Raw genomic sequence first — 17,749 nt, 5'->3', positions numbered from 1 at the left:
AGTTTGGGGGCACCTGGGTGGGTGGCTTGGTTGGCTGAGCATCCAAATCTTGATTTTAGCCCAGGTCATGATCTCTGTGTTGGTGAGATTGAGCCTCGCTTTGGGCTCTGCGCTGGATTTGGAGCCTGCTTAATTAAGATTCTCTCTCTCTCTCCTCCCCTCCCCCTGCATGTCCATGTGTTCTGTATCTCAAAAATAATAAAAATAAATTTAGAAAATGGAGTTATGGAACTTAATGTAGGTTAAGAGCTTGTATGGTCTGAAAAAACACATGGAACTGATTTCTGGTTCTGCCACCTGTTCTCTGACCTTGGATAAATTAAAGTTTCCTCTTCTGGAAAGGGGAACCCTGTTGCACTATTGGTGGGAATGCAAACTGGCACAGCCATTCTGGAGAACAGTATAGAGGTTTCTCAAAACATTAAAAATAAGGGCACCTGTGTGGCTCAGTTGTTAAGTGTCTGCCTTCGGCTCGGGGCGTGATCCCAGAGTCCTGGGATCGAGCCCCGTGTTGGGCTCCCTGCTCCACTGGCAGCCTGCTTCTTCCTCTCCCACTCCCCCTGCTTGTGTTCCCTCTCCGGCTGGCTATCTCTCCCTCTGTCAAATACATAAATAAAATCTTTAAAAAAACCAAAAACATTAAAAATAGAACTATACTTCGATCCAGCAATTGCACTACTAGGTATTTACCCAAAAGATACAAAAATACAGATTTGAAGGGTTACCTGCACCCCAGTGTTTATAGCAGCAATGACGTGGATAGAGCTAAAGTGTATTATGCTAAGTGAAATAAGTCAGAAAAGACAAATACCGTATGATCTCATTCGTGTGGAATTTAAGAAAGAAAACAGATGAACGTATGGGAAGGGGGTGAAGAAAAATAGGAGAGAGGGAAACAAACCGTAAGAGACTCTTAATGATACAGAACAAACTGAGGGTTGATGGAGGGAGGTAGGCGGGAGGTAGGCCAGCTGGGTGATGGGTATTAAAGAGGGCACTTCTGATAATCACTGGGTGTTGTACATAAGTGATGAATCACTGAATTCTACTCCTGAAACCAATATTGCACTGTATGTTAACTAACTAAAATTTGAATTAAAAAAAATAAAATTTCCTCTTCTATAAGTAGGCATATTAGTACTTTTGCAGAGGATATTTTTGGATATTAAATGAGATCGTATACGTGAAATGCTTAGAACACTAAGTAGTTACCCAGTAAATATTATTAGTGTTAACTGCTTTTTTTTCCTTCTGATACTGGTTCTTATTTAATTTTTCATTTGTAGAATGGAGATAAAAGTATGGGTTAAGATTGTTCTGAGGATTTAATGCATTAATCCACTTAAAGGGCTTATAACAATGCCAGGCACATTGTAAATTCTCAAAGCGTTTAGTAAGTTATTACTATTATATTGAAAGAATCTTTACAGGAAACTTTTGCATTCTACATTTTCACATCTGCATCTAGATAAAGAAACTAATGTCTGTATTGAAAAGTGGTCTTTTCAAAATTTGTGCTATTATGACAGAGCTAGAGTTAGGATTAGAATCATATTTCTTAAATTCCAGACAAAGCTACATTCAAAGGAATCTAGGTGTAGGATTCTTATTTCCTTTCCTGATGTGGTGAAAATACTTTATTTTCACTTGTTAAAAATCAGAGATATTGTTTACCTATGAGTTGTTAAACTTTGGGTGTCTGGAGTTTATTTCTGCCTGCGTTAAATGCTATGTATTGGTGTGTCATCAGAAGCTGAACGGGTATTTATAGTGGCTAGAAGTTGCAGTTACTTCTCTTGCCACTTGATGGTGCTTCTGCAATATCATAGAGGCAGATACTTTGGCTGGTATTATTTTTTACTTTCCTGAGCAGCTGAAAATTGGTAAAAGTTAGATTGCTGAAAATTGCTAAAAGTTAGATTGCAGTAAATTGAAATATTCGTGTGAGCTGAGTCCCAGGAATCCGTAAAAAATACAGATTTCCTTTAGAGTGTTTTTACATAAGCAAAACCTAAAAGAGAATCACTGGTTGGATCAAACTCTGATTGCTGTAGTCTGTGGTAATTTAGGAAATGATAGTGTTGGAGGAGAATCTGATTATTTCTCCAGGCAGAATCTTAAAGGGTGATAGATTTTCCTAGCTTCTCTTGGCAGTTGAGCTATTGATTTTGCTCTAATTCCTAAATTTTTTTTTTAAAAGATTTTATTTATTTACCTGACAGAGATAGAGACAGCCAGCGAGAGAGGGAACACAAGCAGGGGGAGTTGGAGAGGAAGAAGCAGGCTCATAGCATAGGAGCCTGATGGCGGGCTCAATCCCATAACGCCGGGATCACGCCCTGAGCCGAAGGCAGACGCTTAACCGCTGTGCCACCCAGGCGCCCCCTAATTCCTAAATTTTATCAAAAGCTTTTCTACTGTATCTTGGTATAAGTTTTTCCCATGCTTAGGTGTGTGCGTTTTGGGGAATGTAGAAAGTATATGCTGGAGGGGCAAAGGTATTTACTGGGAAAAAGTACACAGCTGCAAAAGTTGTGTTTGAAGGTGACTACAGGGGGAAGACTGGAGGGAATGAGACTGCAGGGGTGGCTTAGGGCCAGGCTAAAATATGATGATCAAGTTGAAGTGTTAAAGCAGTGGAGAGAACATATTTATAAACACACCTCCTTCTTTGTTAACCCAATTTTTATTTCTGTTAATGAAATAGACCAGAATTTTAGAAGTCACATAGTATTTCAAGGCCTGGGACAGCAGCAACAACAAATCTTTGCCCTGTGCCTACCTGTGTGTTTCCCTTTCCAAACACTTTCTGGCCTTTTTCTCTATTCTTCAACATCATATTCCTTAGTCATAGCTTTTAACTGAAAACAAAATGAACCCCAAAAACTTAACTTCAGGGTGCCTGGGTGGCTCAGTCGATTAAGCGTCCGCCTTCGGTTCAGGTCATGATCCCAGGGTCCCGGGATCAAGTCCTGCATTAGGCTCCCGGGAGGCTCCCTGCTCAGCGGGGTGTCTGCTGCTCCCCCCTGCTTGTACTCTGCCAAATAAATAAATAAATGAATAAAATCTTAAAAAAAACTTCAGAAATTCTCTCTGCTGTTATGGGAAATGAGAATCGATTGCTCTGATAACACCGGACACTCCTGGTGCCTTTTTCTTCATCTCAAATAGTCATAACAATGTTTTTATTAGCTATTAAACCAAGTAGTGTACTCTAATCACATTTCCTTTCTTGGATGACTTTCTGTTTTTATTGTAATTTACAGTTCCTTCATTGTTACATTCACTTAGATTTCAAGACACTATCCATACTTAATCCCAAACTCTGCAACAGAATTGCCTCTGAATTTTTCTTTTCTTTTTTTTTTTTTTTAAGATTTTGTTTATTTATTCATGAGAGAGAGAGAGGCAAAGGCAGAGGCAGAGGGAGAAGTAGGCTCCCCACAGAGCAAGGAGCCTGATGTGGGACTTGATCCTGGGACCCTGGGATCACGACCTGAGCCGAAGGCAGATGCTTAACCAACTGAGGCACCCAAGCACCCCTGTATTTCTGTTTTTCATACAAATTACATTAATACCATTTCTTCCCCTCCCTCTCTGAGTAGGCATACTTCTTGGAACTTTCCTCTCATTTTTTTTCTGTCCTTTTCTGTCCTCATTCGCTTCTGAACTGGTTGCTCTCTAGGCCAGTTTGAGCTGCCATTTACCTCACTGTTGGCTGGATTTCTTCTTATTTTTGGCAACGCAATCTCCTGGTAGTTGTCTTAGAAAAGATGCATGGGAACTAACTATTTTGAGATCTTTCATGTGTGGAAATGCATTTATTTTACTTTCATTTGATTTGGGGCTGGATATGGGTTGAAAATTCTTTTGTGGGGTGCCTGGGTGACTCAGTCCTGGGATTGAGCCCCCACATCGGGCTCTCTGCTCAGTGCGGAGCCTGCTTCTCCCTCTCCCTCTGCTGCTCCCCCTGCTTGTGCTCTCCTGCTTTATCTCTGTCAAATAAATAAATAAATAAAAATCTTAAAAAAAAATACTTTTGTTTGTTTTGTTTTTTTAAAGTAAGCTCTGTACTCCATGTGAGTCTTAGACTCATGTCTGTGAGATCGAGTCTCATGATACTGGCTGAGCCAGCCAGGTGCGTCAGGTTGAAAATATTTTTTTAAAGACATTATCTTATTGGGGCACCTGGGTGGCTCAGTCAGTTAAGTGTCTGCCTTCCGCTCCTGGGATCCGGCCCTGCGTCAGCCCTGTGTCTCCCTCTGCCACTTTCCCGGCTTGTACTCTCTCGTGCTCTCTCTGTCAAATAAAATCTTTAAAAAAACATTATCTTATTGTATTCTAGTGTTGCTGTTGAAAAATACAAGCTCAGAGTTGTCACTTTTGATTTTTAATATGGCCCATTTTGTTTCTTCAAGCTTTTATAATATTATCTTTATTCCTGGTGTCTTGAAATTTCATGGCGCTACTACTTGGTATAGACCTTATTTTATTCGTTATGCTGGGCATTTGGTGAGTCCATCTAAAATAGATTCCTTTAGTTCTGTGAAGTTTTTTTGCACAATTTTTTTAAAGTTCTAATTTAGGGGTGCCTGGGTGGCTCAGTCATTAAGCGTCTGCCTTAGGCTCAGGTCATGATCCCAGGGTTCTGGGATCAAGCCCCATGTCGGGCTCCCTGCTCATTGGGGAGACTGCTTCTCCCTCTCCCGCTTTCCCTGCTTGTGTTCTCTCTCTTGCTGTCTCTCGCCATCAAATAAATAAAATCTTTAATAAAGTTCTAATTTATTTATTTATTTATTTTTAAAGATTTTTCTTAATTTCTTTATTCGACAGAGATAGAGACAGCCAGTGAGAGAGGGAACACAAGCAGGGGGAGTGGGAGAGGAAGAAGCAGGCTCATAGAGGAAGAGCCTGATGTGGGGCTCGATCCCATAACGCCGGGATCACGCCCTGAGCCGAAGGCAGATGCTCAACCGCTGTGCCACCCAGGCACCCCAAGGGTAGGGATTATTAACAGACAATGGATATAGGGTGAGGGACATGGGGTAATGTTGGCACTTAGGAAAGGATAGTGAGGAGAGGGAGCCATAATGGATGGAAAAGAGGTATTCCAAGTTGGGAGAATAATTATATGCAAAGCCCTTGAGGTGGGAATCTTCCTGACCTGTGTGTGGGACAACAAGGAGGCTGATACACTTAGCTAGATCAGAGAAAGATGCAGAGAATTATGAGGACAGGATAGAAAATGGGGGAAGTGGGCAGAATGCATAGGGCCTTATGAACCCTTTTTAAGGACTTCTGCTTTAGTCTTTGCGAAAGATGGGATTTGCAGATAGACAATAAATGGTCATCTCAGGTTTGGAGTTCAAGAGAGAGGTCTGGGCTGTGATACAAATTTGAGAGTTGCGATATAAGTTTGAGTGTGTGTGGAATTTAAAGCCATGAAATTAGTGAAAATCACCAAGGGAATGAGTGAAGATAGAAAAGTTCACTCCAATTTTTAGAAAAGTTCAGAGAGGTAAGGAAAAACCGTAATAAAGATTGAGGTATAAATGGCCGAGGTAGATAAGGAGAGTTTTTGTGCAGAAAAGAATGAAGAACTGCTTTAACCACTGCTGACTAGTTTTGAGGATAGAAAACATTGATCAAGAGAGAAACTCAAGGAGGTAGGTGGCTTAAAACAGCCTAAAATCTTAATTTTCCAGTTGTACCTAGTTTCTATCTCACAAGATATGGAGGTTTCAGACTGTGTCCTAATTTCACCTCTCTTCAGGAAGTTTTCTGAAATAGTAATGGTTGTCAGGTTTGTCATTAAGATTAATTAACAAATTGTATGCCTAATTGGAATTGTTAGTCTTGTTCAGAGTTGGTCTTGACAACTAGGTCACTGTAGGACGATTTTCTCAGTAATTCATAGAGAAACAAAAATATGGGCTGTAGATAAAGCCTGAGGTTTATGAATGCCAGGCACATGGCCCTCTTTTTCTTTTGATTTGGGTATGGGAAACTCAACTCAAGTTGAAGATTTTGGTTGGTTAGGGAGCAGACAAGTCTGGGAGATCTACAATACTTTCTCTTCAGGTATTTTGAAATTCTGTGTTATTAGATGATTAAACATTTAGTATTTTTATGCCTTCTTAATGAATTCACACTTTTATCATTATGAAATGACCCTCTTGGGTGTCTGGGTGGCTCAGTCAGTTAAGTGCCCGCCTTTGGCTCAGGTCATGATTCCAGGGTCCTGGGATTGAGTCCAATGTCGGGCTTCCTGCTGAGCAGGGAGTCTGCTTCTCCCTCTCCTCCTCCCTCGCTGCAAGTACGCATGTGTACTCTCTCTCTCACAAATAAAATCTTAAAAAAAGAAAAGAAACAGGTGACCCTCTTTATCCCTGGTAGTAGTCTTTTACTTTGCAGCTAGTAAAGGCTGTATTTTTTTTCCTACTAGGAAACATAGTTTTATTCTTTTGCATTAAAATACTAGACATTTTAGGGGTGCCTAGCCAGCTCAGTTGGTAGAGCATGAGACTCTTAATTTTGGGGTCATGAGTTCAAGCCCCATGTTGGGTGTGGAGCCTACCCAAAAAGGAAATTTTAGATACTTTAAAGTTTACCTTTTCATTTCCCAATTGTAAAAACTCTTTCTGTAGAGCTGTTTCTTCTGCCATGTTGGATCTTCTATTACTCAAGATTAAAATTGGATAATTTGCTCAGAATTTGCATACTTAGTATCAAGAGCAAAACACACATTTTAAAAGTGTGTTTTTAGGGTGCCTGGGTGGCTCAGTCGTTAAGCATCTGCCTTCAGCTCAGGTCATGATCCAAGGGTCCTGGGATCAAGCCCTGCGTGGGCCTCCCTGCTTAGTGGGGAGCCTGCTTCTCCCTCTCCCACTCCCCCTGCATATGTTCTTTCTCTCGCTGTCTCTCTCTCTCTGTCAAATAAATAAATTAAATTAAAATTAAAATGTGTTTTTATTTTTACTCCAGTTAATTTTAGGAGAGCTAAGTTCAGAGCCATAGATACAATTTACCTTTTTTTTTTTCTGTGTTGTAGGAATAGACTTTAAGATCAAAACAGTTGAATTGCAAGGGAAGAAGATCAAGCTACAGATATGGTAAGTGATGCTGATTTACCTACTTTATATAGTAGATTGCCAAGTTCTGAAGGTTTGGCAGTGAAATCCTTCCTTGTCACCTGTTTAGATTCTATGAGACTTTCCTTTGTAAAGCCAGCAGTCAGGTCACCTTCTTTCAGTGAAGTAAAAAAATTATGGACATGGAGCACCTGAAAGCTCACTTGGTAGAACATGTGACTCTTGGTCTCGGGGTTGGGAGTTCGAGTGCCATGTTGGATGGAGAGATTACTTTAAAAATAAATAAATAATTATTGACATGGACTTTATTTATTTGCAGTCCATGAGATCTGGCTGAGTGTTTTACCTTTTCCACTTACTCTATGAACTTGAACAAGTTACATAACACTGTGAGGCTGTTATATCTTCATTTGTAAAATAGAGATAATACCACTTACCTCAAAAGATTGTTCTAAAGATTATGTGAAGTAATCTGTGTAGAGCCTTTAGCACCATACTTTGCTCACACACACTCAATATAAAAATTAGTTCATTGCTTTGAGAGTTTTAAGCTAAAATATTTGTTTCCTTTAATGTGTTCATGACTTTTTATAGGCATTATTTTTATTAGTTTATATAGCATTTGACCCATAGAAGTAAAATGAAATTCTTTAAATTTGTATTCAAGTATGAATCATAGACTTTAAAATTAGAATAGAGTATTTTATAGTAAATATTAAGTGTTTTATATATATATTGACCTATTAAATACTCAGAAGAACCCTGCGAGATTCGTTATTCCCTTTTATTAACAGCCTTGTTGAGATACAACTAAAGTGTACAGTTTGGTGAGTTTTGACATATATATAAATCTGTGAAACCATCACCGCAGTCAAGATAATGAACATAATCCACCCTTGAAGCCTCTTTGTAATCTGTCCTTCTTCCTATTTCTTGTCCCCAAGCAACCATTCTTCTGCTTTCTGTCACTGTAGACTAGTTTCCATTTTCTAGTACTGTATATAAATACAGTCATATAGTGTCTTCTTTTCTTTCGTCTTTTCTGGGGGGCCGGGTGGGGAGGCTTTGGGCTGGCTTCTTTCAGTGTAATTATTTTGAAAATTATCACTGATTTTTATGTGTATCAGTAAGTTCGTTACTTTTTATTGCTGAGTAGTTAAGATACATCACAACTTGGTTATTCACATAAAGCTGCTATAAATCTCTGTGTAGGTGTATATTTTCCTTTCTCTGGATTATCCCTGTTTTATAGATAATGAAATGGATGCATTTTGAAATAACTAAGATCTTCAGCATGTAAATGGCAGAGCAGGGATGCATTACATGCTCAGACTGTAGAGGTGAGAGTAACACTATTACTATACTGCTTCCTATAAATAGTGCAGTTTGACAGTTGATTTTGCTGCTCTTTCCAGTCCTGTCATTTTTTTCATTACCAGTCGGTAATTGTGCTAAATTTGAATTCATTGTTATCTCGGGTTTCACTGTAAAAGGACCTGTCATAAAGTGGTTATGAGAATGAGTGGTACATGTAAAGCACTAAGAGCCATGTGTGATACGTAATTAATGTTTAATAAAACATAGCTATTATTATTTGGCGATCTCCCATTAAGAGGCTAGAACCCTAAGAATGATAACATCTTATTTTACGGTATGAGTGGAGGCAGAAGTTAGCAAAGGAGACTGCAGAGGAGAGAGTTAGAGAATTAGGAGAGAACACTGTCCCAGAATCCAAAGACAGTTTCAAAAAATTATTCCCTTCGAAAGAGAGCTGCTATTAATATTAATAATAATATTTATATTACTATTTTAGAGTGCACGTGAGCATGGGGTTTGGAGAGAGGCAGGGGGAGAGAGAATTTTTTGTTTTTAAGATTTTATTTATTTACTTGAGAGAGAGCACAAGCAGGGAGGAGGGTCAGAGGGAGAGGGAGAAGCAGACTCCCCACTGAGCAGGGCGCCTGACACAGGGCTTGATCTGCAGAACCCCAGGATCACGACCTTAGCCAAAGGCAGATGTTTAACTGTCTGAGCCACCCAGGAGCTCCAAGAGAGAGAATCTTAAGCAGACTCCATGCCCAGTGCGGAGCCCAACACGGGGCTCAATCTCACAACCCTGAGATTAGGACCTGAGCTGAAATTAAGAGTTGGGCGTTTAACTGACTGAACCACCCAGGTGCCAAACGGAGCTAATAATTAGAAGAGTAGGATATGTTTAACCAGAATGTCATTACCTGACCATGTACTTAGAGGTATAATCTTTATAACGTCTTTAAAGTTAAATACAAATTTAAATAAAATGTAGACATTTTAAAGTATTTCCTAAATTTAAAGATTCCTTTTGAAGCACAGTCCACTTGGTGATCATTGATTTTTTCCTTACTTTAACTGGGAAGTAACTCAGCAAATGAACTGTGCCTTATACTCTGTTTCATTATAATTAAAGCTAATCTCAAGGGAATGGATGTCAATTACTTATTCTGAATTTCAACCAACTCTCCTCCCTGACCTTTTTTAGCCCCATGCCTTTATCCCAGCATTGGCCCTATGGGCTCTGCCACACTGATTGGCTTTCCTCTCAACTGCATCCCCTCTGTGCACATTTTAAACCAATAATGTTCAAGCCTTTTTCATGGTAAGAGATACGTTTTACATTGTGATTCTGACTCAGTTTACATGTACATTTACATGTGAGTGTATACAGCAAAAACAAAAGCGCAAAAAACTATGTTTTAAGATATATTTTTCTTTATATAATACATAAAACCTTTTCCCTACTAAATTTGTCCTATTCGTCCTCCTTCTACACTGACTTCCACAAACTCCCCCCCCCTTTTTTTTTTAAGAGAGAGGGAGAGAGAAAATCTTAAGCAGGCTCCATGCCCGGTGTGTGAGCCTCACCTGGGGCTTGATCTCACAACCCTGAGATCACGACCTGAGCCAGAATCAAGAGTCAGACACTTAACCCACTGAGCCACCCAGGCACCCCACAAACTTTCCCTTCTGTTCCTTGTCCTGTGGCTTTAAGTATTTTTTCTCCCTCTCATTTTAGTTTCTGTAGCTTCTAGAGGTAAATAGTAACAACTAACACTTGTTTTTGAAAAAGAGAGCCTTTCCAGAAGATGTTCTTTTGCAACAGTAAGTCCTCCAGTGTGGCCTTTAAGATTAATCTAGAAAAGATTTCTACTGTACCTATAAATCTCAAGTATAGCACAGAAATGGTAACATTTCTAATTTAGAATTTGAGTTTTAGACATTATTAATATAACCTCTTTTGGGTAAAAACACGTGAGAAGGAAAATTTCATTTAGTCTATATTTTCATATATAAGACTGCTTTTAATTTGAAATATCCATTTCTTATAAAGATTAGGAATGAGTGGTGAAAATTTGCAGTTGATAGTTTTTAAGAGGTTAGCATTGTGCTAGCTGATTTTCTTTCTTTGCTTTTGAAAGTTTGCATGCTAACAGTCCAGGGAGAAGGAGACCATGCATCTCCAACTTGAGATCTGGAATATGCCGCCATAATTGAAGAAGGCTTTTAGCATGAAAAACCCATTACTCATAATTCAAAACGCTATCCTTACTCAACTTTAAATGTTTTTCTTCCAGGTGCTACTAAAAAATCATAGTGATTTTTTCTTTTAAATCTGTCTCTAGTTTGAATGAATATATTCAGATTCTTGTTTCAGCATGAAAAATTCCGTTCTATGATTGAATATTGATTTGAGAAACTTTTCTTCAGTCTGTGCTAAAGATTCGTGTTATTTTTCTTTACTTGAATGATCTTCACTTCTTGTCTTTTTTCCAAGGGTCTTATAGGCTATCTGTTGCATAGGGGTGGATATGGGTCTCACCCTGGCCAAGGCATGTGTGTAGGCCTAAAATTAGCCTGTTTGGCTGTTAGAGAAGCAGCTGTGGCTTTTTAAATCCTAGATCTCTAGAAGTTTCCATTTCAGGATCTGTCTACATTTTCCATAGTGTTGCAGGTCCTACCAGGAAAAAAACCATAGTGAGTTACTTCCAGTTTGCCTTTTCTTGTTTTGTTTTTAAGGGCGGGTGATCAGAAATGTTTGTTACTGTTGGCATCTGTATTTTGTACCAGCAGCAAAATTTTTTTTTTTAGAGATTTTATTTATTAATTTGAGAGAGAGAGCATGAGCAAGAGAGCACAAGCAGGGGAGAAGCAGATTCCCCACTGAGCAGGGAGCCTGACGTGGGGCTCGATCCCAGGACCCTGGGATCATGACTTGAGCCAAAGGCAGCCACTTAACCAGCTGTGCTACCCAGGCACCCAGCCAGCAGCAAATTTAACATCAGCACAGTCAACCAGAAATCAGTAGTGTCACATTGTAGAGGAATTAACCATTTACGTAAGGTGCCAGATTCTTGGGGAGTCATCTTTGATTCTTCCCAGTCCCCTAATCCCAACATCCTCTTTGGTAAGGCCTGTTGATTCAGTCTTCTATGTCTAGAATCCATATACAATTGGCCGTCTCCTTTGTTACCCCAGTCCAAGCCACCAGTACTGCTTCTTTGAGCCACTGCAGTAGGCAGGTTCTTAATATCCTAACAGGTCCTTATTTCCCTTTGTGCCTTCTTCCTTTTTGCCTTTTTCCACATAACAGCCAGAGTAATCTTTTTTCAAATATAAATCAAGTATAGATGTCATTCCTTCACCGTTCATAGCCTTTTGAATTCCATTGCATTTCAAATGAAAGTCCAAATTCCAAATCCAAATTCCTTACCACAGTTAACAGAATGGCCTCAACCTCATTTTGTGGTCTCTTGTGCAGCTGATCTTTCAATTTCGTGAACATGGCAAGCTCTTTTCCAATTTGGGACCTTTGTACATGCTCTATAGGCCTCCCTCAAACACTCCCACCCCCCTCACCCCCAACTGTGGCTAGACTGAACATTCTGAAGTACCACTTCATTCCAGAAGCTTCCCATTTCATCAGAAATGAAATTTGAAAATGTCAGGTTGTGGCTACTACCCCTCTGACCTCATCTCTCACCAGTTTTGCTCCAGTCGGTGTGGCCATTTTCTCTCCCTTGAGCATGCCAAGCATGTTCCCATCTCAGGGCCTTTGTACTTCAACTGTTATTCCACTTGGAATGCTTTTCATCAGATCTTTGTCCTGCTGCCTTCTCATTTGGATCTTAGTTCCACATTATCCTCTGAGGGAGGCCTTGCATGATTTCAAGCTAAAGCAGCCCAGTCCTTCAGGCACTGTCACATTTATCCTAGTTGATCTTTATCATAGTATTTTTTAGTATCTAAAGTTATCATATTTTTGGGGCGCCTGAGTGGCTCAGTCGGTTGAGCATCCAGCTCTTGATTTCTGTTCAGGTCATGATCTCAGGGTTGTGGGATTGAGCCCCACATGCTCTTTCTCTCTATCTCTATTAAATAAATACATTTAAAAAGCATAAAATTACCATATTTTTAAAAAATGTCTATTCCTCCCCTTTTTAGGCTGGGGATCCTATCTGTCTGATATGTGGTTATTATAATGACCACATAGAACAGAACCTGGCAAATACAGATGCCCAGTAAATATTTGTTGACTAAATGACCTTGTTTGGTGATTCTGTTCATACTTCTCACTCACCATAAGTGTCAGGGACCTCCCTCCTCATCCTATCTAAATTGTCTTCCTTTCCCCTTAACCCCGTTCTTCGTCACTCCATCCTGTTTACCTTGTTAGCATTGATCACAGTTTGGGATCATATATTTGTTTATTTGCTCGTTCCTTTCGCCACTGGAATATAAGCTCTGCGAGAGCAGGTTTCAGACTTTTTTTTTTTTTTAAATGAAGATAAGCATAGTTAAAACTAATGGTATTTTGAAGTAGAGAAATTGCATATCTCTGAGGAAATCCAGGTCTTGTTAAAACTCAGTGTAGGACCCCTGGCTGGCTCAGTCGGGTGGAGTGTGTGACTCTTGATCTCCAGGTTATAAGTTTAGGCCCCACGTTGGGTGTAGAGATTACTTAAAAATAAAATCTTAAAAACACACACGCACACACACACAAAACACCCCAGTGCAAAATTTGACATCCTAATTTATAAAGTAAGAAAAAATGTCATTATCTTATCAAAAACACAGAGTTAGAAAATTTGGGGTCTCTGCTTTGCAGAGCACATTGATGTGCTGTCAGTGCCCAGACTAAAAATAGCTGTCATAATAGCAGCCAGAGCACACAGCTTCCTTGACCCTGCATGTGGGACTAACAAGTAAGGAAATGAGCTATTTTAGTTCCTAGGAACATATCACTCCTTTTATAATATATCAGTGGGAAAAAAATAGGATTTCACAACATTCTCTTAGCTGTGTGTCTATTATTTTATGTAAGGAAAGTTCTGTTGCCACTGGGTTGTAATTTCAGAAACCTTAAACGTAGGCTGAGAAGAAAAAAATTACAAGAAAGGAAAACCGAGTTGAGTGATATTGAAACAGGCTTAAAATCTGTATTATGGTACATAGAAATATATTGTGAGTACATAAAGTGTTTAATTGCTCTTCAGATACTTAATACCTGGTTTTGCCTATTGGGGTCAACCTGCTCTTTTTAATCTTGGGTGTGTATGTGCATGCAAACCTAAAAATAATTTGAGCAATGAATAAGCAGCTGTGGCTATTTTTAGCCCTGGGCAAAGGATCATCAATTAGCTTAGAGATATTGAGCAAGAACTCTGTTTCTGGTTCATAATAAATGGTTGATTGCCTTAACAATTGGTAGGGGCTGATATAAGTATCTAGGCAGGACTCAGGAAAAGAGTAATTTGAGATCAAGGACTCAAGGAGCCAGATCATCTTGTGGGGTGGATACAGTCATGCTGGAAGGTTTAAATGTATGACCTGTGTAAATGAAAATGGGATGTGGAAAGCATTTAAAAAACTTAGCAGGAAAACCATATAAAAAGAAGGAAGGTAGCTGGGTGTAAGAGATTTTGGAAGATGCAGGAGACTAAAAGAACAGATGGAGTAGAATGTCATGGATCAAAACAGAAACTTAACTCTGAATCTAGTGATTACCTTCGTTTCAGAGGGGCCATTAATATTTCAGTATCTTTTATATTAACATTTCATTTCTAATCAGTATTATAAAACCTCCTAAGTGCTGTCGATTTAAATTTAAGTGGTTTCTTTTGCAGTGTATTCTTTGTTAGTAGAGAATTTAGTCATAGATTTGACACTGATACAGGTATATAATTTGCTAATTTTGTAATGTGAATGAATGGGGAAGAGGAACGCATGCATATCCTAGTTAGACGGTGTTGGGAGTCATCGTTCATAGTGAAATGCTGTGGAAGATCTCTTTAAATTATTATTACTAATGACAAAAAATGAAGTAAAAGTTTTCTGTCTCCCACATATAGCCAGTAGGCACTTCTGGAAGCCCGGCTGCTATACACTCTTTGTCTTCAGTAAGTACATTCCCATCCTGGGTTTTAGCTAGGAAACTTTAACCCCTTTCTAAGGGTATGGAATTATTAGTTGATTTATACTTTTTACCAATTTAGAAAAGAACTAAACTATTTCTACCGTGATGAGACAGAATTTTTGTTGTTCTTTCATGAAATCATAAGTTACACGTGATTACAGATACTTTGTGACTAGATAAGATTAATAAAAGATAAAACAATTCAGAATTGAGGAAAATGGAAGATGTAAATACACTATCTCTGAAGAACAACTTATTTGCTATGCTTAATTTGTAAAACTTACCTAGAAATTTCTTTAGGGGCGAAGGTATAAAAAGGACTGAGAAGGAGGGCTACCAACAATAGATTACATTACTCTTTTCAGAATTAATGTAAAGAATGTGGGAGAAAACATCATAACAAATACAGTATACATTTTCATAAAGCTCCTTCTTGTGATTTTTAATTAATATAATAAAGGTAATGATGATAAAAATTGTGGTCTAAGAATGTAAATAAATATACAGATAGAAATATGTATGTGTGCCTGTGTATGTAGCATTTACTGATCTAACTCGATTTAAGTCAGATACAACTTGGGAGAACTGATAGCATGTGTCTTAGATGGTTTTTCTTAAATGACAGCTCTGTTGGCAGTTTGTTGGTATTACATTACCGCCTGACTCTGCTTCTCCATACACACCCATTTCCAACACAGTAAATAGAATGATTCTTTTTAAACTCAGGTTAAGTTACTTCTTTTTGTAAAACCCTTCAATAGACTTCTCAGAGGAAAAGCTGAAGTCCTGTTGACCTCCTTATTGTTCCTCAACCATGGGTCAGGACCATTGTACTTGCTCTTACCTCTTCTTGGAACATTGTTACCCCCAGGTACTTCCTTATTCCCTTTACCTTCTCATTGAAGCCTTCCCTCACCACCCTGTTTAAAATTTTACTTGTTGCACCGTCCCCGACATCAGCCCCTAGTCTCTCTACTTTTTGTATTCTTGGTACTTTTCACCCTCTGAAGATGTACAGTTCTAGAAATTATGATTTATTTGGTTGTCTACCCCCAGTAGCATATAAAAACTTCATTAAGGCAGAAGTTTTTTCCTGTTTACAGTTCAATAAATAGTTGCAGAATGAATACATGGGATTTTACATTATCTTAAAGGGCAGATCCATATACTTTGATATGAGATGGGCAAGTGACAGGGCTGAAATTCTCTTACAAAAGTTGAAAAATCCAGCTAGGTCATCTTTAACTTGGCTAAATAAAAATCATTTTATTTTACATTTATTCAGAAATAGGCTTCAGGCAAAGCCAGGGATTTCCTTCTGAACCAGCTTTGAGTACAGCTTAACCACAGACAGGTACTAACTTGAACATTTGCAGAGATGGTTTTGACCTAGGACATCTTGAAAACACAAATTTTGAATCTCAAAATGACACTATTGCATCTTTGCATATTCTTATACTACAGATTGGGCTCATTTCTACCACACACAAATAAATTACAGAATTTTACTTTAGTTATTTCTTCTGGCTGTGAATGAAAAAACAAAGATTCAGAGAGGTTACGTACCTTCAAGTTCACCCACCTGGAAGGGTTGGAATCTGAGGATAAACTTGGATCTGACTCCAAACCCGAGTTCTGTGTGTGTACACACACACAGTATTTGAGTTGATGGATAGAGGGCAGATGGATCTGACTCCAAACCCGAGTTCTGTGTGTGTACACACACACAGTATTTGAGTTGATGGATAGAGGGCAGATATGTATGAACATGGTAATTGTACAACAGGATTGACTGTAAGGAATATTCATGTATTGGTAGTTCTGTTATATCTCTGGCTACATATATTTTTAGGCATATAAACATTTTTAAAATATGTTTTTAAGGATCATGCACCTTCATATGTAAAATAATACAGAATCTGCAAGATAATCTTCTGAAATACCGACTCATTAACATTTGAATTCCTATTCGCCAGGTAGATAGCATGGATTCTGTAATGAACATGACCGACAGATCTCTGATGGAACGTTTTAGAGGACATGGGAGACAAACAGTAAATAAATCTGTAATAAGTGTTACACAGAGAAGTTAAATAGGGATATGGAATGGAGAGAGATTGGATGACTATTTAAATTGCGTGGTCAGAGAAGGCTTCATTGTTAACGTGATGTTTAAAATGTGAACATGAGGAGCCAGTCATGTACAGGCAGGCTGTGGGAACAGCTAGTGCAGAGGCTGTCAAGTGGAAACAAGCTTGTGAATTTGGGGACATTAAAAACAACAGCAGCAGCAACAACAAAAACGTGACTCTAGTTGTCAAGGAAAGGAGTCCCTCAGAATTTGGGGGGTGGAGAAAAGAACAAGTCCTGTAGTACTTGTAAACCTTAAGGATTTTGGAAGTGGTTCTGGTTATAATGAATTGGAAATTTTGTTTTGTTTTTTAAGCCTAGTAATCTTTTCTGTTTTGTGATGGCTTTATTGAGATGAGACATAATTCATATACCGTAATTCACCTATTTGAAGTATAAAATTAGCTTTTTAGTGTATTTACAAGGTATATATTCACCATCGTCACGATTTTAGAACATGTTTATATTCCCAAAAAGAAACTCCATACTCTTTTTTTTTTTTTGAAACTGTACTCTTCAGCAGCCACTCCCCATCCTGACCAAACCCCTAAGCCAGGGCAGCCACTAATATACTTTATGCGTGTGTAGATTTTCCTATTCTGGACATTTCATATAAGTGGAATCCTACATTATTTGATCCTTTGTGTCTGATTTCTTTCATGTAATGTTATCAAGGCTCACCCATGCTGTAGCAGATGCCAGTACTTCATTCTGTCTTACGGCCGAGTAATATTCCATTATATGACTATACCACATTTTATTTATCCATTCATCAGTGAGTTGATGGGCATTTAGGTTGTTTCAACTTTTTGGCTATTATGAATAATGTTGTTATGAATATTCATGTATGAGTCTTTGTGAGGGCATATGTTTTCATTTCTCTTGATTGTATACCATGAAGTAGAATTGCAGGATCATATGGTAGCTGTATGTTTAACATTTTGAGGAACTGTGAGACTATTTTCCACAGTGGCAGCATCAGTTTACATTTATACCACAATGTATGAAGGTTCCAATTTCTCTACATCCTTTATTTCCTTTTTTGATTATCGCCATCTTAGGGTGTATGAAGTGGTTT

At 38.6% G+C, this 17,749-nt stretch overlaps 1 protein-coding gene across 1 annotated transcript in view; it reads left to right on the top strand.

The window, feature by feature from the left end:
* RAB10 (RAB10, member RAS oncogene family) overlaps positions 1 to 17,749 on the top strand; it is a 79,901-nt gene that overhangs the window by 44,848 nt on the left and 17,304 nt on the right. The window contains exon 2 of the mRNA XM_002913788.4: positions 7,052 to 7,112. Within this exon, the coding sequence (XP_002913834.1) occupies positions 7,052 to 7,112 (61 nt within the window). The remainder of the gene's footprint in view (positions 1 to 7,051; positions 7,113 to 17,749) is intronic.

This window comes from Ailuropoda melanoleuca, chromosome 4, assembly GCF_002007445.2.
Source record: "Ailuropoda melanoleuca isolate Jingjing chromosome 4, ASM200744v2, whole genome shotgun sequence".
NCBI classification, from domain to species: Eukaryota; Metazoa; Chordata; class Mammalia; order Carnivora; family Ursidae; genus Ailuropoda; species Ailuropoda melanoleuca.
The sequence above is the reverse complement of the archived record's forward strand: the minus strand, read 5'-3'. Positions and strand labels throughout refer to the sequence as shown.